Source organism: Phlebotomus papatasi, chromosome 3 (assembly GCF_024763615.1).
Source record: "Phlebotomus papatasi isolate M1 chromosome 3, Ppap_2.1, whole genome shotgun sequence".
Classification (NCBI taxonomy): Eukaryota; Metazoa; Arthropoda; class Insecta; order Diptera; family Psychodidae; genus Phlebotomus; species Phlebotomus papatasi.
Window position 1 is genome coordinate 28,763,473 of NC_077224.1, and position 20,745 is coordinate 28,784,217.

At 33.9% G+C, this 20,745-nt stretch overlaps 1 protein-coding gene across 3 annotated transcripts in view; it reads left to right on the forward strand.

Annotated features, from left to right (window-relative positions):
* LOC129807465 (semaphorin-1A) overlaps nucleotides 1-20,745 on the forward strand; it is a 47,990-nt gene that overhangs the window by 17,131 nt on the left and 10,114 nt on the right. Inside the window, exons 9-12 of one of the 3 annotated variants that reach the window (XR_008752285.1) lie at nucleotides 6,968-7,752; nucleotides 14,786-14,914; nucleotides 15,025-15,087; nucleotides 15,733-15,796. Coding sequence is in view for 2 of the 3 variants with exons in the window: in XM_055856755.1 (XP_055712730.1) it covers nucleotides 6,968-7,752; nucleotides 14,786-14,914; nucleotides 15,733-15,802 (984 nt within the window). In the remaining variant the exon portion in view is untranslated. Of the gene's footprint in view, nucleotides 1-6,967; nucleotides 7,753-14,785; nucleotides 14,915-15,024; nucleotides 15,603-15,732; nucleotides 15,803-20,745 lie in introns of those variants that run through there. The other 2 variants (XM_055856755.1, XM_055856754.1) reach the window with 2 other exon arrangements.

Below are 20,745 nucleotides of genomic sequence, written 5' to 3' on the forward strand. Positions count from 1 at the left end.
AAGATGTTGCAATACTTCCAGTACTTCATGCACTTTTTATTCTTAGAAATCACTAATTTACTTAATCTGATGAAAAATCTAATTAGGAAAATTCTTAAAAAATCTCAAGAAATTTATTTTTAGACATAGTTTTAATATTTTGCTTATATTTGGAATTTCTACCTCCAGATATTCTTGCATACTTTCAATATTTTAATATTAAAATAAGTTTTTAAAATAAATCCTTATTTCTAAATTTTCAAAGCTACTTTATAATCATCCTTAGAGCAAGGACGCGATCTAAATTAACCCCCTAAATGTTTCTTTAATGGAAGTTCATGACTTGGACCTTTCCAAAATTAGTCTAGCATTAAATATTACAAATGCTCTTTTCGTTTTCCTCATAATAGTCCTCAAAAGCACAAATCTATTTTTTTTATCGAATACTTTTGGCATTGAAGTAATGTAATACACTAAAATCTTTCCTGTATATGCAAAAAGGTAAACAAAAAATGGTGGAGGTAACATATGGGATACCCCTTAACGATATTCGCGAAAAAAGTCCCACGAATACGATAAATCAGAAAAGAAAATTATATCAATTTGATTGAAAGTCAACTGCAATAGCTTATGTCATTATTTGCGAGCCACTACATGAATTTGTAATTCCTGCAAAAATTAAGGAAAATTATTATTTAACTGAATATTTTCCTCGGAAAAATTACGACACAAATTAAGCTATAATAAATTTGAGCGTATTTGCTCCATTTCATTTTAATATGCGAACTGGAAAATTTCAACAAACCTTTTCAAATTTTATAGTGCCGCCAGAATTAAAAATCTCAACTAAAAGCAACGTAGTCTGAAAAAAACGGAATTAGACAGAAAAGACATTATACGAGTACTCCCACTTCCAAAGACTTCTAAGCACTTCATCTTCAGCTGTACACCACTTCCGACCCTAATATCTCCCCCTTGAATGAATATCAAGTGATCATGTTACAAAATTTTGTTGTGAAAAAGGTACATATCTTTACGAACTTGTTTGTCGCCTATACGTTTTACGAGCGTTTTGCAGGTCCCCAGTAGAAATTCACAAGTATTTACGAAATATTTTTCCTATGTAAGTTCCCTGAACTCTTTCACTTTCAATGTCCTGTTATTATTATAACGGCCCACACACATTTTCCGTCGTTGCAAGGCGATTTAGGACTTCTTCTTCTTACAATTTTTCGAAATTTGTTTTCATATCATAATCCATGATCTAGAAGAGTTACACTTATTATGGATGGAACTTTACAACGAGAGCAGTATATTTATAACCCCTCAATTTTCTTTACCTATCAAAATTTCCACATTCAACCTCCACGGTATTACTTTTCACAGTGTTTCAGACGGTTTCTCAGAAATAATGTCACATTGTTTGTTGGTTATTAAGGGAAAATGTTTTATTAAATTCCGAAAAGCCTATTATATTGGTTGTTATTAAAGATTTTGAGACCTTTAGGAAATGAGCTAAACCTCTGTTCTGAAGACCGCTTTAGGGGACCCTAAGGATCATTGTTATGTCCTTGGTTTTTTTTGAATATGTTCTATTGTTGTGGATTATATTTGGATATGATCCAAAGATGCATCGTTTTTAACCGGCACTACAACCAATTGCTGACTTGGCCTGACTCAGGACCCATAGCCACTCGAGCCTGTTACGCGCCACTGTTCTCCAATTCCGCATCCCTATTGAGCTGGCGTCCTTGGGGTAAATTCTCTAATTTTCAAGGAGGAGATATTTGGGTGAAAATGCGTACACCACTTCCTCCAGGCACTTCCACAATTTGTATGGAAGAGGCCTTCGCACTTCCAAAACTTCGCAACACTCTCGAAAATGTGACAATACTTCCAGCACTTCTTGCACTTCATACACTTCTCATACCTAGAAATAAGTAATTTATTTAATTTGATGAACAAACTAATTAGGAAAACTTTTAAAAAATATAAAAATAATTTTTACACATATTTTTAAAATTTTTCTTATATTTTGATTTTCTAGCACCAGATGTACGGGTATAAATATATTTTGAATTTTCCTAAGAAATTAGTGAAGCTACTTTTGGAAAATAGAATCTCTAAAAAAAAAACGTAATTTCGCTTGTAATTATTGAAGTACCGAAATGTCTGCAAGAGTCGAAAAGTACGAGTGCAACAACTAATTCAGCACTTCACACGTATCTTCACTTTTTATTAAGCTTGATTCTCACTCTGGTTTCAAAATACTTTAAAATCAAGAGGAACGGTTTTTGATGATATATTAATGAATTTTTGCAACAGTCTTAGCTATTTTTTCTGGATCTTTTTTTTTTTGCTATTGTTATATTAGATCAATTTCTCATCACCTATCAACAATCGATCCAGAAAAAAGTTCTTCAGGAAAAATGCTCCATATTTAAGCTGAAAATATGAGACCCAAAATACTATTTGGTAGTTTTTCATATGACAGTTAATACATTAGTGAACCATTTAACTGTTTCCGAGTGTTTACACTTTTGTTATTTACGGAAATTACTAATATAGGTTTAAATTTAAATGCAAGGATTAGTGTGTTCTACGCGGATCGGAAGGGGTGTGCCATGGATCGGCAGATGTTTTCGATAAAGATTCTTCTGCTTTCTTGGCATCCAAATCACTCTACACTCTACAAGGCTTCATTGAAGCTTGTGAAGTATGCCGATCTGAGGAACAAATGGAACAAAACGTACTTGTTCGCAAAAAAAAAAATTATTTTCAATTTTTATTATCGACATAAATAAAAAGGTGCACTGATAGTGAAATTAGAATCACTAAGTATTAATTTTTTTAAATTAACACGGCTTTGTAAATCATTTTAATCAAACATAATTTATCATATTCTCACAAAATGTGAAATTTTAAAAAAAAGTGATGATTGGCGAATTTTTGGCTAAGGCTCAAATACAGTGGTTTAATAAATGAGAACAATTTTCTTAGAAACTGGAAGAGAAAATTGGTTCTATAGATTAAATATGAACCAAAATAAGCCATTTAGTTAAAAATCATTGCTAAAATGCAGCGAATAATTTTCAAATATACATTTTATTTCGGGATTCCAGTACGCGGGATAGCCTTTCGATCCGAGGAACACTAACGATCGCTGGTACCTCATTAGGAGAAAAATGGCCACATTTATAAAGTTCCCCTAATTCCTTGAAGTGGAGGAATGTGGCACCCATGTAACGAGTTTCTAAACACATCCAAGCTTTTCTATAAATGATGGCGTAATACGATATAATTATTGTTTTCTAACATTTTACCAATTTATTCAATTGTTATTAGACCTTTTCGTCCTTAATTTCGTAAAAGTCCTTAAAAACATAAATCGACTTTTTTGAAGAATACTTTTGGAATTAAAGAGATGTAATACACTAAAACCTTTCCAGTATATGTAAACAGGTGAAGAAAAAATGGTTGAGGTGACCTATGGGGACACTCCTTAACGACATTCGCGAAAAACTCCCACGAATTCATGCAATCATCCAATATACATATATATTTACTATAAATTAGAAAAAAAAATATATCAATTCAAAGTCGAGAACTGCAATACTTGTGTAATTTTTTGCGAGTCATTACATGAATTTGAAATTCCTGTAAAAATTAAAGAAAATCATTGTATAACTGAATATTTCCTCGGAAAAATTACAACACAATTAAGCTATAATAAATTTGAGTGTATTTGCTCCATTTCATTTTAATAGGCGAACTGGAAAATTTCAACTAACCTTTTCAGTTTGTCGCTCGAATTAAAAATCTTACCTAAAAGTAACGTAGTCTGAAAAATATGTAATTAGATTTAAAAAAAACTTTATATTTGAGCACTTCCACTTCCAAAGACTTCCAAGCATTTCATTTTTACCTGTACACCACTTCCGATCCTAATATCTCCCCCTTGCTAATTTTCGTGAGTTGGTCACCAGTGACCAACTCACGAAAAAATCGACCACTTTGTTCTCCGAATTATTTTTGAGTAGTGGACCATCATTTTGTGAGAAGTACAAAAATGAGCATAGAGAATAGAGAAAGTTTCGGAATTTTCTCATTTTTAGCACTTCTCACGTTCTCACAAAGTTAGATAATTTACTGCCTGGTCCACACCGTCGGTCCATCGGAGACTGGGTCGGTCTCATTTCCTCGAAGCATAGAGTCTGCCTCTAAAGATATTCCAGGCTGGGTCGCCCTCATCTTTGCGAATCAGATGATCAGGTCACCGGATCCTTTCTTGACGACATTTACCTCTCAGTAGCGATCATGCACCTCATGGTTTTGTAGGCTCCGGACCGGAATCGTCCTTCCTCACATACGGGAGCCAAAAATCCGTCGTAGAATCCTCCTCTCAAGTGTAGCTAAAGGTTCGCAATTTTGTTTGCTGAAGACCTATGTTTCAGACGAATACGTGAGGACTAGCAGGATCATAGTCCTATACAGTAGTAACTTAGTCTTTATACCTAAGTTTTTAGACCGGAAAACCCTTGATAGACTGAAATAGGCCCTGTTGGCTTTTAGTAGCTCTGCGCGACTTTCTGTTGAGATGTTGTTGTCGGCTGTGATTGCTAACCCCGAAGGAGTTAACAATATCAAAGTTGTAGTCCCCCATCGGGAACATTGTTTGATTGATGCTCTTGACGTATAGCTGTTGCCAGACAATTGCGGAGGCCACCATGAACTTTGTATTTGTCCTTATTCCAAAGATGCTATCAAAAAAAAAATTTCCAGATGCGTAGGTGTACATTTTGTCCATATGGGCTTATAACGGGTTTTTAAAGTTAAACGTTTGAAAACCTCGAGAGAGTATTTTTCAACAGAATGGAGTCATGTTTCGACTTATTAGAAAGGTCTTGGAATTTCTAACAAGTATGAACTAGTTCCAATCGGTTATGAACCGATCAGCAATTTTTGGACGAAAATCAATATTATTACTCTTAAAACTATTTTGAGTGATCTTTCGAATGCTTTATGAATAAGTTCAAATCGGTAAAGAATCGATAAATGGTAAAGTACTTTTGAGGTACAGCATCTAAATCAAGAATTTGAACATTCCGCAAAGCACGGGACGTTTTGCTACCCCTTTTCATTTAAGTCGTAATCTCACCCTGTATTAAAAACCGAAATTTTTACAGATGTTTTATTTCTGTTTACTTCTAAAGCACGCATTAAAATGTTTCAAAATTAATTGATATAAATTTAGTAATAGACTTTATTGGTTCTTTTTATTTACTGCTCGAATTTAAAGAGAAAGCAGTATACAGGGTTGAGTAAGCACTTTTGGCCACCTTTGAAGTTTTAATGGTCTCGTAAATTTTTAAATTTTAATAGAGTATATTACGAGTGTTGAAGTAACACTTTAAATGTCTTTTATTAGTTGTTTTATTTTATGGCCAAAACGACTGACTCCTACAATCTGTTTTTTTCGAATTTATTTTTATTAGGTTCTGGAATCAATATTGTCAAAAATTTGATTATTTTGAAAGGTTCTGAAATTCGTTTGGATCCAGGAAGCAAGTGAACAATAAATATTATTATCACAAATTAATTTTTTCGATTTGTACTCAAAGCTGTGAAGTTTTAAGTTGATTTATATAGTGACTATAAACTGATTTAGGGTAAGGGCTCATAATTTTGACCAGTCTGCTTCTAAGCATCGATGTTCCAAGTTTGAAGTGCGATATTTTCAAAACTTTTTTTGTTATTCTCTTTTCAGAAGGCTTGTTTAGAAACTTAGCAAGCTATTTATCGTCTTATTTTTACTAAAATTCCTTTTAATACGTTTAAAAATGAATTGATATATAGAGGTGAATTTGGCTCTTATTTTGGACAACTTGGTTATTAATTTGGACAACTTGGCTGTAAATAATGGACAGTTAATCCGCCTCAACAGGATGCCCATTGTTCTTCATTTCATGAACCAATCTTACCAAGTCCTATTCCTCTTCATGTAAGGGAAACGTAGAATGACACAAGAAGCCTGGAAACTTTCCATATCATTCATTAAAGTAAGTTGACTTCGGTACTCCAAGTACGTACGGATTCGCTCATTCCCTGGCCTTTCCGGGAGCCTTTCAAGGCTTTTCTCGCTACATCTCTTTCGTAGAGATGATGCTCCTTTGTTTCTCCAGGCATTTGTCCAACCTAGTCATCACAAAAGCTAAAACTTCACGAAATTTCGTGAGAAAAACACCTGTCCAAAATAAGGAGTATCACCTCACTGGTAAATGTCTTAAAAAATTTCCCATTTTTCACACGAAAAATCTAATTCACAAGGAAAATCTCACTTCAGGTCAAATGTACAAATCACTACTAACGTGAATCAACACAATATTAAATGAATATTCAATAATATCACTCAAAAAAGCGAAGAAACATTGTTAGTACTTCACCACAGCTAAATAAGACTGAAATAAACACGATGTTCTGTCATATTTCTCGTAAGCAATTGCTCACATTGAATTTTCAACAAAGCAATTTTAACTCAAATCATATTCAAAATTTAACGTATTTAGTGTTAAAATCTTCCAAAAAGAACAAATATTTAGATAGAATTCATTTTTCATCAAATATTGGAATAAAAATCCATAATTTTAATCAACTTATTTTTAGTGTCCAATTTTATCCTCAAAGTGTTCAAAATAAGAAACTGGACAAAATTATGAGCCTTTCCCCTACACCAAAAAATAACAACTGCGGCGAAATCTTCTGGATTCGAGCATTTTGTAGATTTTCCTCCAGTTATAGTTTTTTTTAAATTGAATGTTTTTTTTTCAATTTGAAAATTATAAAATTTAATTCGTAAAATATATTCAGAAAAACAGTAAAATTGTTTCGGAATTTGGTTATTTAATTTTTTTGTCTTCAGATAAGGGCGTAAATCGAAAGATTGTACAAAAAGAAGCTGTAGAGTGACAAATTGGTCTTTAAATTTCAGATCAACCCAAGGATGGGAATTATGATGATGGGAAGTTAGTGATTGTGACAGACAGTCAGGTGATTGCTGTGAGGTTGCACAGGTGCAATAGCGATAAAATAACGAGTTGCAGTGAGTGTGTGGCTCTACAAGATCCCTACTGTGCGTGGGATAAGATTCAGGGCAAGTGTCGGTCTCATGGGGCACCTAGGTGGATGGAAGAGAATTATTACTACCAGAGTGTGGCCACAGGGCAGCATGCAGCATGTCCATCGGGTAAAATGACATCCAAAGATGCAAATGCAGGTGAACAGAAAGGATACCGCAATGACATGGACATGATGGACTCACACAATCGTCTGATGAAGAATCAACCGAGTGGGGAGGTGATCAATATTATGCAGGACAGTAAGAGCTTCGATGGTACTGGACCACAAATAACTCCAGACATTATGACAGCTCAGTATTCAGTGGAGACACTTGTAATGGCTGTTCTGGCTGGATCGATTTTTGCTCTGCTTGTTGGCTTTCTCACTGGTTACTTCTGTGGTCGACGGTGTCACAAAGATGAGGATGATAATCTTCCATATCCGGATACTGAATATGAATACTTTGAGCAACGTCAAAATGTCAATCGGATTCAGACAGAACCAAAACTTCTGCCACAAGTTGATGAGGTGACATATGCTGAGCCAGTGCTGCTACCTCAAACATCCAGTCAGAATAAGATGCAAAATTCTCCCAAGAGCACTCTCCGGAAGCCAATGAGCCTTCATCATGGTGGCAATTCTGATGCTCTTTTCCAAGTAAGTATTTTTATTTTATTTATTTTTTTTTGTGTTGCATTAATTCACCAAAATGATTTTTAAAGAAATTTGATTCTTCTTTTCGAATTTGTCCTATTTTCTTTTATTACACCAATATAATTGTTGAAGAAAAATATTTTTTGGACATTTTAAAAAGTGTCGCATTTAAAAAAAAATTAAAGCAATACTTCTTGCTCTTTTTACCCTTTACTCTGTTTACAACTTTAAAAAAATTATTTAGACTAAAATAAAATAATTTTCATAGTATATTACTTTTTGAAAATTACAGGCGACAAACTTGTTTTTTCAATTTCGTGATTTAATTATAATCATAAAGAGAATTTAAGAAATTTTAAATTGATTTTGCTTTTAGCAGCAGCCTTATAGAAGAGGCGTGGCTAATTTTTTTAAAAGAAACTTTGTATCTAAAATTTCTTTTGGATGAATCTTAGTAAGGAAGACTTTTTCTTTATCATTTCCCTGCAAAATATACAACTCACTTAAGAACAGTAACGGATACAGGCAGTGCCGGATTTAGTGGAGGCCATGGCACCGGGCCTCCACATTTAAAAAGTTTATTATGGTCACAAAATATAAATTATAACAAAAAAAAAGAAAAGAGCTTTTACCATTCCATTTTTAATCAATTCCCTGTAATTTTCGTCAAGGAAAAATTTTTCTTGGTGGTTTTATCAAGCTTTCAGCTTACGAAATCCTCCGAAAGATTGGATTTAATTTATGTTTTTAATTTTAAACGCATAAAAGAACATATTTTCTTTATCGGAATTACCACCCAAGAAATCCATGAAGTAAAATAGCTGCCTTATATAGGTTGTTCAAAATAAAAAAGTGCAACAAACTAAGACGCTGTATTATGCCCAGCGCACAATAAGTTTTGTTTGTAACCATGTTTTCAAAATTACATATGAGAATGAGCGAGATGACTAGATTTGAAAGTTATTGACTAAACAAAAGTTATTGTGCGTTGGGCATAATGCCCAGCGCACAATAACTTTTGTTTATAAACATGTTTTTGACATTGCAATGAGAGTAAGTGAGATCTAGATCTAGTCATCTCGCTCATTCTCATGGAAAATTCTGAAAACGTGTTTACAAACAAAAGTTATTGTGCGTTGGTCATTATCCTCATTTTCTGTTTAACTTTTTTGAATAAAATGGTAGTAAATACATCAAAATTTTAAAATACTATATCGGTTTTGTTCAGTACAATCTTATTTTGACTGGACTATGGTCTTAAGTCTGTCAGAAAATGCATTGTTGCACGAATGCCCTGCCATTTACGACGAAGGAAGGACTGTCTTCAGCTCATCAACATTTAGCTAATTTTTAGTCCTGTCCTTGACCAACAAAATACCCCTTTTGGAGAAGTCAAGCAGTTTTGCATCCAGGAATCGTTGAGGTCATTGTGTTCCAAAATCGAAAGGCTAAACGTTGTTTTTTGTCCAAAATCTTATTTGGAGCGTGATTTCTGCGACGGTTTCGAGCAGGGTTTTTTGAGAAAGGACGAACTAGCTCTTTGCAAATAAAGAGAAAATTTGCGTTGTTTGAAGGTTCACTCTGTGCGAACCATGCCAACATACCCCTACTGCTTTTTTTTATAGACTTTGAGTCTGTTCGAGTAGTAAAAGCAAGGTCTCAGGTCTCATGTAAATTTAAAGTTGCTTAAATTTACCTGTACCACGGAATGCCGTTATTTTATGTAAAATATTAAAGCGGCGACACTGTTGGAAAACGTCAGATTTTTGGGGCCCCACAAATGGGCATTGGGCCTCCACATTTCTAAATCCGGCCCTGGATACAGGATGAAATCCCCAGCAAATGGTTAAAATGGCAACGGAATAATACCAAGAACAAAAAAAATGTGAACGGGGGAGCGTTACATCTTGTCTATTGTTCAATATTGTATATAGACAGATTTCGGTGCCCATCATTCAGGATTGAAAAGAGGCTCTATTTAGTGTACAGAATAGGAGTATAGCGTCATAGTCAAAACAATTATAGTGTACAGTGTATAGAGGGTATAGCCAGGAATTTAGTAAGACGGGACCAAATTGGAGGATTATCCCCAGAAATCATTTTTGGAACACTAAGAAAAAGATAGGGGGAAGTGGGGCAGCTTTGTAATTGTGATTTTTTTTTACCTAATTTTAAATAAAATTAAGCCTTATCATGATATAATTAAGCTGCACAGATTAAGAAGCTAAAGTATCTAATGATATGGTTCAGTTCCATTTAAACATTAGGAGAAAAGTTCCAATTTCAAAGCTACCTCACATTCAAAGGTGCCCCTTTTCCCCCTAATGAGTTTTCTCAAGAATTTGAAAAAAGTCCACTTTTCTGATTTAACTATTTCAAAATCAATAAAATCCTTATGTTTTTCAACCAAGTTATGTTTTTCGAAACATAACTTGGTACAGGGATACTAGTAGCATTTTAAAATGCTTTGGTGGAGGTCTAAAAAATTGCTTCATCGCTAGTTATCGTTCTTAAAGTGAAGAAGCAAATTGAACAAAATCTGCGTCACATCTGCAAACAAACGATCTCTGAGACGCATAGATCACAAATAACAATGAAATAAATATTGTCAAAGGACCTCTATATGAAGCCTTAAAAATCCTGAAAAGGAAGAGACATCGTCGATCCTCATAAAGAAGTTATGCTCGATCGACGAAGGAGTAAATTCGCTTGCACGTTCCTGGTCAGTTCTCGAATATCATAAATTATGATAAGAAAAATTTTCAATTGAGCAATTGATGTGCAAACAAAATGATTGTGTATATCTGAAGGAAAGATCATACGATAATCTAGATGTTAGAATGACCACCGGAAGTCAAGGACCACCTTATTTGAAGGTCTGGACTTCTTTGAAGACAAATTATCACTTTTCATTGGGATTTTTTAGGCTTTACCGTCAAAACGAATTTCAATGTGTTTCTGGAAATTGTAATGGAATTTTAAAGACTCAGAGAGATCACCTCCTTCCGGGTGCGTCAGTGGTGTTTCTCTTTTTAAGTACACGAAAAACGCACAGGATTCTTTGCCAAAGCTTTCGGCGCTTCAGTGCGCCTTCCTCAGTGGCCAAACTGTGATATTGTCTCTGAAAATTGTCTTGAAATTATCTCCACTACTCCTAATAAGCGTATACAGGGAATTTTGGGATCTCTCTGCGGGAGCACTTCACTGGACATTGGTCAGAGGCCAACTCCGAAGCTTTGGCAAAGAATCCTGTGTGTTTTTCGAGTCCCTGAAAAGAGAAACACCACTGACGCACCAGGAAGGAGGTGATCTCCCTGAGTCTTTAAAATTCTACATAACGTCAGTCATAACGACATAACTCGAAGGAAGTAATGGAAGTTCGATCAAGACTCGACAACGTCGCAGAAATCACGCACCGAACAAAATTTGGCTAAAAAAAAAAAACGTTTCGCACTTCATTTTGGGAAAACAATGACCTCCGCAATTCTAGGATGCAAAATCGTTTGACTTTTCCAAAAGAGGCAATTTGTTGGTCAAGGTTAGGACTAAAAAGTAGCAAAGTATCAATGAGCCCTTCCTCGTGAATAGCAGGACATTCAAAAGGCTGACATTCGTGCAAACTGCCATAACACTTCCAACAAACTTAAGACCATAATTAAATCAAAATAAGATCGTATTAAACAAAACCGATAATATTTTAAAATTTTGATGTTTTTACTACCATTTTTTTCTATATTTAAAAAAAAAATTGCACAAAAAATGAGGATAATATAGCGCTTTAGTTTGTTGCATTTTTTTCAGCCACCCTGTAGAATCGAAAAGTAAATTCAAACTTTTAAACCTGCAGTATTAAAAGTGGCTGAATGGCTGAAATTAATGGTTTTATTAACTCAGAAAAACATACAAAATATTTAAAAGAGCTGTTCAGGGGGTCCACTTGGGGTAGGCACCCTGTGAGCATTGATTCTTTCCTTCCCCCTATATCCGCCACTGCTTGAGAAGAGTTTCCGTATTCTGTAAATGGTGTTAATGACTTGAGCGACTTGAGTATTCTTTTTATAACCTTTTTTGTATTTTTGGTATTTTATATTTTGTCAATTTACAACATGTTCGTTTTTCGTAGATTTAGATGGCATAAGATTAAAGAATTTTTTTTCGGATCTGCATTTGGCTGGAAAAAATGAAATGATACTTGTTTTTTTATACAAATTAAAAAAAAAATCATACATAAATCTTTATTTACTTTTGAATAAATAAGAAAATAAATTCACAAATTTACTTGTTTGTTTCGAAGATGCAAACAAGTTTATTTAGAGCATATAAAAATTTTCTAGAAATACTAGTGCATACATTTTGGAAAATAAGTTGGTCGAAATTTAATGAATACTTTGAAAAGTGAACTCAAAATTTCAATCTTTCGTTCAAGCTCAGCTTCAAGCGATTTGAAGCTGAGATATTACATGCAGAGTAGAGGATTTTTGAGATTTAAAATCTCTATAACTTTGAAAATAATTATCTTTCAAGTAGGGGAGACTGGGGCAAAAAGTCACAATACGGATATTTTCTAATTAGCGCAGTTTTTTAGGAAATTTACCGCTCTACAACTTTGTGAAAGTAATTTTCCTCTATTTTTTAAGGAAATACGTTTATCGAGCCAATTTCTAAAAGGTAATTTTGTGACTATTTTAAAAAATGCTGGGGCAAATAGTACCAGACATTGGGTATTTTCATATTTTGATTCGCTTCATTACGGGCTTCCGTAAATTTGAAAAAATACCTAGAGGACATATTTTCATAGATAATTTATTCATCTACACCTTTGTAAAACACCGTTTTCTCTGCGAGAAAAGTGAAAAGCGAGAAAAACGCTTTTCAAGCTATTTTAGAAAAAAAAACACACAAAAGACTGCAAATCGTTTGACCAATGCAAACAACAAGCGGCGAGATATGATAATGATGTTTCTTTTCGCCGTGAAACATCAGAAATTGCTTCGCTCTTTTGTTACCTTTTGCTCTATACGTTTTGTTACTTTTTACCTCAAGTGGCCATTTTTAATAAAAGAATTTCTGGAGAAAAGAACTTTTGTGAAATTCTAAAATAGATAGTGGATTCGTATTCAAAAAATCCAAATTATTTAGAAAATATTCACCAGTGCATCAATTTTGGAAAATAAGTAGGTTATCGTTATGGAAAATAAATCGTTATCTTCTGCAAGGAAAATATTTAAAAAGTAGGGCTAAATATTTCGATATATTTTATTTTCTAGATTTCTTGTTTGAATTCTAAGAGACTTACGACATTGAAGAAGGTCTATGGAGGCTATCTATAAAAAAAAAATTTGAGCTGCTATCTTTTTTACCTTGGAAGATATTGAATTTTGAATTTTTCGATTTGTGACTTTTTGCCCCAGTCTCTCCTATAGTATTCACAGAGAAGGTAGAGGGTATAAAGAAATATCCGAAAAACGAATAAAACGATTTATGCAAAAAATCGAGTTGTTCGACTTATATTCCGAGTCGTCGATTTAGTATTTTCCATAACACTGTGCAACAATTTTGAACTTTTTTTTTGTCCCTGGGTTCTCATGCTGTTTTTTCTATTGCTAGGGTCAAATGATTTACGAAAATACTGAAAATAGTTGGCTGAATGCTCATTTTTCATTTGAACCTCAATATCGAGGTTAAAAAAAATCTGAGAGAAAAGTTGTACATGGACGAAAATATAGCTGATTAAATTCTCTATCAAACCCAGAAAACAGAGATATTTTTGATCAAAGTTGCTAAAAAGTTCGATTTTTCCATGTTTTCTGACATATTTGAGACTACAGCGCCCCTCGTGTCAGTTGTACGAACTTCATCTGTTCAGAGGATTTATCGGGCATGTAAAGGAGACCAAATTATTCCATAGTGAGAAATAAATCGGTTCAGCAGAATCGGAGATATAGGCACCCAAGTATCAAAAAACGGCAAAAACGGTTTTTCCTAAATACCAGGCGCAAAATCCAAATGAAATCAAAATGATAAGTATTTTCGTAAATCATCTGACCCTAGCAATAGAAAAAATAGCATTAAAACCCAGGGACAAAATCATCGTTGCACAGTGTAATCGAATACTTTGAAACTTTGGACTTTTAACCCATTCTTTACAATAGCATTACTCATTATACTCAATTTGAGCGTTTTTTTTATAATTTATTTTTGCGCAATTGATATTAGAATCTCTGTCAGAAATGGATTTTAAGGTACTTTACTTTAGTCCTCCAATTATATACATTAATACATTTGGGTTTTTTTCTTGTTTCGTAGAAAGTCATCGAGTTTTTTTTTCTTGAAGTGATGCACGACAAGTTTGGCATTACGTCGAATTTGTTAAAATTTTTCTTCATCCTCTGCTGATTTGATTTTTGGTTGTTAATTGGGTTTCTTGGATAGTTACTTTATAAATAAGTTTGCAATGAATTAAAGTATAAAGAATTTAAATTCAGTAAATTTTTTTCTTAACAAAAAATATCTATTAAACTGTAAGAAACTGATACATTGATTGAATGGTACATTGAATGAATGGATTAAGGAGGTTCATGAAGATTAAGATAACAATTAGAAATTTCCGTCTCTCATTTTACTGCTCGAACTCAAAGACAGAGCAGTTATATTATTTTTTAAAATGTAGTTTTTCAAAATAAATGTACTTGAGACTCCGGTAAATATTTAGAAATGTTGACAACTGAATTCGAATATTAATAAATATTTTCAGAATACATTTTATACTTATGAGGAATTTAGGTGTTCTTGTTAAAGATTTGCTTTGCTATTAAAGTCATTTTAATTATATAGAGAATCTTATAAAACGTTTCACAAACACCATTTATTACAAAAGTTTAGCACTGCACCAGAAAAAAAGAAAAAAAAAAAGAAAAAGAAATAGAAAACTGCGAAAACTCAATGGATGGAGCTTTTTCTATTCAACCCTGGCTTCAATAGCTACACAGCATGATTCTCATTTTCTATAACAAATTTTTTCAAATCCTTATTTCAGTTCCAACCTGATGGCTACAATACACGCGACACGTATCGGGGACGAGATAATTTTGGAACTTTGCGATCACATCAAGGCGACAATTACCGCCGTGGCGATGGTTTTTCCACGACTCGAAGTGTGAAAAAAGTAAGTGTTAATTTTCCTTAGTGGCACACAAAATTTTCTCCTCCTAAACTGCTTATGATGAATTAGTTCTTATGCTCTTTTCGTTTTTCTTTCCTTTTCGTGTTTTACAGGTGTATCTTTGAGACGGGAGTGGGGCGGTTGAAACTAGTCAGGGACTCATAAATCAAAATATGGTAATTTCTTGTGTTGCTCCTAATCATTTCAATTGTTTTACCAATTACACCCTTCCATATCACCACAATTGATTTCATTATAGTTCTTTTTTTTTAATTTTGTTGAATCACATTATTATATATTTTTGTGGTCAAAAATTTAAGTTTGCTTCATGTTTCTTCGCTCCTAATTTTTTTCACAAAAACTATTGAAAAAAAAGTCTTGAAAAAAAACTTGCTAATTCTTACTTCATATTACACATTATCTTTTTTTTTATTTATTTTCTACACATATTGCAATAATAATGAAAATGTATTTCTAAATAAAAATCTAGAATAGAGGAAGCACATTAGTAATCTTAGACTGAAATATAAAGTATAGAAACATATTGAGCAAAAAAAAAGAGAGAACAATTGAGAGCAATTAGAAGACCAATTTTGTTGCTTCCTTTTCCTATCCTATTCTCTCTCACTCTCTTTCACTTATTCACATTGTCACCAATGTTCCAAGTCACATGCTAGAAAAAAAAAAGAAACATTTTGACGAAGAGACATTTGTAGAACAAATTTTCTCCCCACTATCTCTTGACAACGATGAAACCTTTGTTTAGTATTTTGTTATTTTGCTTTTAAATTATTTATAACAAAACACTCGTAATAATTTAGGGCTTAAATACAAATGCAAGAAACAGAAGTCTCGGTCGACTAAGGAGGCAGCCGCCCCGACATGGAATTGGTAAGTCTTCATATTTCTAATATATACAGATCTTTATCGAAGAATTGCAAACATTTACCTATCATTTCGTAACACTTGTAGCGTACAATAATTTTATTATGCAGAAGTTGCCAAAATTAAGGAAGTAGGAATGAAAGTGACCAGGTTTAATTTTTTGGTAAAAATTTTTTATGATTAGTTAGGGGGAAGTGGGGCACCTTTGAAAGGCGGGTACCTTTGAAATTCAGATTTTTCACCAATTTTTAAATAAAGTTGAGTTTTACAGTTTAGCTGCACAAACAGATTGAGAAGCTAAAGTATCTTGTGATATAGCTCAATTCCACTTAAACATAGGAGAAAAATCCCAATTTCAAAGGTGCCCCACTTTCAAAGGGGTCCCACTTTCCCCTACTAATATTGTGACATATTTTTCTAAAATAAAATTTTGGAAAGTTATTGAAACTAAATTTTCAAACATTCATTGGTCGTAAAATTACCGCAATTGGGGATCTCAGTGGCGTAATAGGCAAAACCGGATTGAGCGGATGAGATCTCTGACTCGGCTCTCACAGTTGTGAGCTCGACTCCCGTCCGGTGCAAACAACAGAATATTTAGAAAAATACATTTTTACATGGAATAAAACGTAATAAAAACATGCACCACTTCTTTTCAACAATTCCGGGAGCATAGAAGAAGCATCCACAATGCGGGGAAGGCGCTCCTCCCTGGGCGAGTCTACAAAGGGACTAGCATATTCTTCTAACCCGGGATAAAACAACAGTAACATATAAACATGATTACATTGTAACAAATATTCCGATAAGATTAATAATAATAACCGCAAGAAGCTCTTTGAGAAATTTTTAGTCAGATTTCTAAAAAAAAATAGGTGGCAACGTGTCCCATGTTTTGCAAAATACTTAAACTCGCGATGTTGCCTTATAAGTACCTTCGCATCACTTAGCATTCAACGGTTCACAACCGATTTGAACAGATTACACTCAGTCCCGGCATTAAGTCTTTCGGGATTATGCACGTATACAATTATGCAAGTTTGCCTAATTTTGGGAGTCAATTTATTAAATCATTTTTGAAATACGCCTGAATGTATACTGTATTGCAACGCGGGAAATTTGAAAACACTGCTTCTTTTTCAGAATAAAACTTTAATTTCTTTTATTAAAGTAAAATTTTTAAATAATCTAACCATTTATTGGAGAAGTCTGGCCAAAAAGTACTATTTGTTAATGAATTTCTATTAAACAGTTGAATCTTTTTGTTTTGACTACTTTTACTCCGCACGAAATTCGTCCTACGGCCGATTTATTCAAAAGAATGCCCCTGCGGGTATGCAATTTTTCTCGATGCATAATGCCATTTCGCGCGTTTTTTTTTTCAGTCCCGAAAATGTGCATAATCCCGGGACTGAGTGTAGTTCACTCAAAAAACGCTTAAAATATATTAGGAGTAACTTATTGGAAGCGGATTAGATTTGATAAAAAAAATCCAAGACCTTTCCATCGAGCTAAAGGATATCCCCATTCATTTAAAAAAAGCACCATCTGGAGCCTCTTTTAATATTTGATCTTGAAGAACAGAAGTTAATATCTCTATAACCGTTTAATTGCCAGATAGAAAAAATATATACGATCTACAAATAAAAAAACATTCAACCAAGATTATTTACGAGTACTTTACCAATTTATCAGTGATTGAGACAAATGTAGCCGAGTTGGAAATTTCAAGACCTTTCCAAAATATCGAAATTTAAGCAAATCAGTTGAAAAATAGGCGCCTCAGCATGATTAAACTTTGATCTTCAAAAATTCAAAATGGAGAATCTTCCGGTCATCGCGTTTTCCGGTCCGCCGAAATATTCATCTAGGCTACCTCCAAAACATATACAAAAATGCAAGAAATCGATGGAGCCGTTTTCGAAAAAAACTTAAAAAAAAAACATTATTTTTCTGAGGAGGAGAGGGTAAGGGAAAAAATGGAAAAATATCTCTAGATAATTATTTTTTTAGAGGGGGTCACCGAAGACCGGAAGTTTATATCTCGTACGGTTTCCTCTCTAGCTTGGTAGCAAGTTAAAAAAAACAGCTGATTATATACTGCTCTCCCTCTCTCTCGCTCTTTAAGTTCGAGCAGTAAAATAAATATAACAACAAAACGCAACATGTGTTTTCGAGCAACCCACAAAAATATAAGGTTTTGGAATGAACTTTCGAAGGAAAAGTACTTTTCCCTATGATTTTTTCTGCATTTCTAAAGAAGCTAGATCTTTACAACATTATTTCATTTAGTTCCACAATTGCTTTGTAGGGTTAGACTACGTGAAAGCACAGTTTCGTTTAGAAATATGCGAAAAACAGTAGGGGAAGGTTTAGAAGGTTCGTATTAAAAAAGGAGTCCAAGATTTAAGATTTTTTACTGAATGCTACACACACCGAATCAATTATATCACTATATCAAAAAAAAAACTCTTACTTATTGGGTTTATAATTCTGCCTCACAAAATTCCTGGAAGTCCTTGGATTTTCCTCTACAGGAAAATTAAAATGTAGCTGCTTTTTTTACGAATGTGCCCTGGTTAACTCAGCTTCGTACCACTTTTTCCTACCTCTGTAGGCCTCATTTTCCCCAAAAACATTACACCGGACACAAAAATTTGGGCATCACTACTTAGATGGAACTTTCATCTACTTGTTTTCACCATTTGTAGGAGGTATCACGCATTAAAAATCAATTTTAAGCTATTTTTCTAACACATGTTTTTTGACACTCGGAAAACCATTTTTTCCCTGAATTCTAACAGTCAGTTAAGAGCTTGGTTAAGTATGATTCTCTCATAATCACACCTAATGTAATCCTCAGATTTTCTCTAACACCTCCAATTGGTCTTACAGAACATATTTCGGACGTAACTGATTTCAAAAATGACCAGCCACCAATTTAAAGTGAAATGTGGGAAGTTACACTTTAAAACAAGGAAAATTGAATGAGAAATACTCAAAATACATCGAAGTGGCAATTCAAGAATGACATCTACCATAAGCAGTCTAGTTTCATCACTGCACAAATCAGAAAGTAGTAATCACACCTAATGTAATCCTTGTTTTTTCTCTAACGTCTCGAATCTGTCTTACAGAACATTTTTTTTAACATCAGTGATTCTTAGAATTACCAGTGATTAATTTAAAGTAAAATGTGAAAAATTCCGCTTGAAACAAAGCAAATTGGATGAAAAATTTTCAAAACGCACCGCATGGGCAATGAAAGAATCACACCTACCATAAGCAGATTCAGGCTTAATGTTTAATTTGAAAGAAGTGAAATAAAAACATCTGATGAAGTCTCACTTTGCTGTGGAAGTGCGTGTTTTTCCTCGAGATTTTCTTGAAAAATGTTGTAATCGTTGTAATATCACAATTTTCTTGTCAACTTGTTCAGTGGAATCTCTGGATGGGTCAAAATATCCAGAGCGTCGTGCACAGTGTGTCCCAAAACAGTCTGGAATTCACAGAGTTGGTAGTCAATGATTTTGAATGATATTTTTACGAACCTGCATTGAAGGCAATTTTTGTGAACTTTTCTTCGCCCACAATTCCACCCCCTTCTAGCGAAAGATTTTCACGGTAAATATTAACCCTGATAAACCTTCTATAACTTGGTATGTTGTTTTTCTTCGAAAAGACTCTTGAAGCGTGAAAAAATGCATAAAATAATACACATCAGAATTGCGATTTTAGGCCCATTTTTTATTTTTGCTTCTAGAACCCAGGAAAAAAGGCGTAGGCTCCAAAGGTTGTCCGGAAATGTGAGATGTGGGATTAGCTATAAGAATATATGACCATGGATGATATTTATTTAGTGACTTGGAAAAAAATCAACATTTACGAACCTGCGACGTTACGAAGGTGCAAAATCTTCCCTTAATTTTTATGAATTTTCCTCCACCCACAAAAACGACCCCCTTCAAGCAAAAGATTTTCACGGTAAATATTAACCCTAATAAACCCTCTATAACTTGGAATAGTTGCTTTTTCGAAAAGACATTTTCAGTGTGCAAAAAATGCATAAAATATTACACATCAGAATTACGATTTTAGGACCATTTTTTATTTTTGCCTTTTGGACCCAGGAAAAAAGCCTAGGCTTCCAAGTTTGTCAGGAAATGTGAGATGTAGGACAGGATTTTAGATTATATGTCCATGGATGAAATTCATTCAGTAACTTGGAAAAAATCAACTTTTACGAAGCTGCAACATTACGAAAGTGCAAAACCTTCCCCTATATCAATGTAGAATCACAGCTCAAAGTATTCCCACTTCCCCCTAATGTTTTATTATACGGCATAAAAAAAATCAGATTGAAATTAAATAAAACACAAAAACCAGTAGTAAACGCAGATAGGCAGCTGAGATTCTTTATAGCGGACATTATTATTATTAATCATATTGAGACACTTTATGTGTATTACAATGTAATCTTTACAACGTGCTCGTATTGGAAAAATCTCCTAATCGTAGATCGCCCAGGAACACCTTCCTCGCAGAGTGGATACCCTTCATTGTTTCCGGCAGTTTTTGGGCAGATGCGGTTCATTTTATTACATCTTTCACACATGCGAAAATGTGTTTTTCTAAAGCATTCAGATCTTTGCACCTGGCGGGACTCGAATTCACGACACTGTGAGTCAAGCCGAGGATCTATCCGCAAAGAGCCAGCGGTTTTGCCTAATGCGCCACTGAGATCCTCACAGTGGACATTGGAGTGCTTGCATCATGGAATGCGTGAAAATTCGATTTTGCGTTGAATTTTAGGAGTAAAGAATATCGTAAGTTACAAGAAGGCCAATTCAGGATCTTGCCTGGGATCGAACCCGAATGTCTTCCTGAAGTGGCAGAGGATCGTATATTAGCGTAGGCTGCTAATGGTTGAAAATTAATGAATCTTTCCC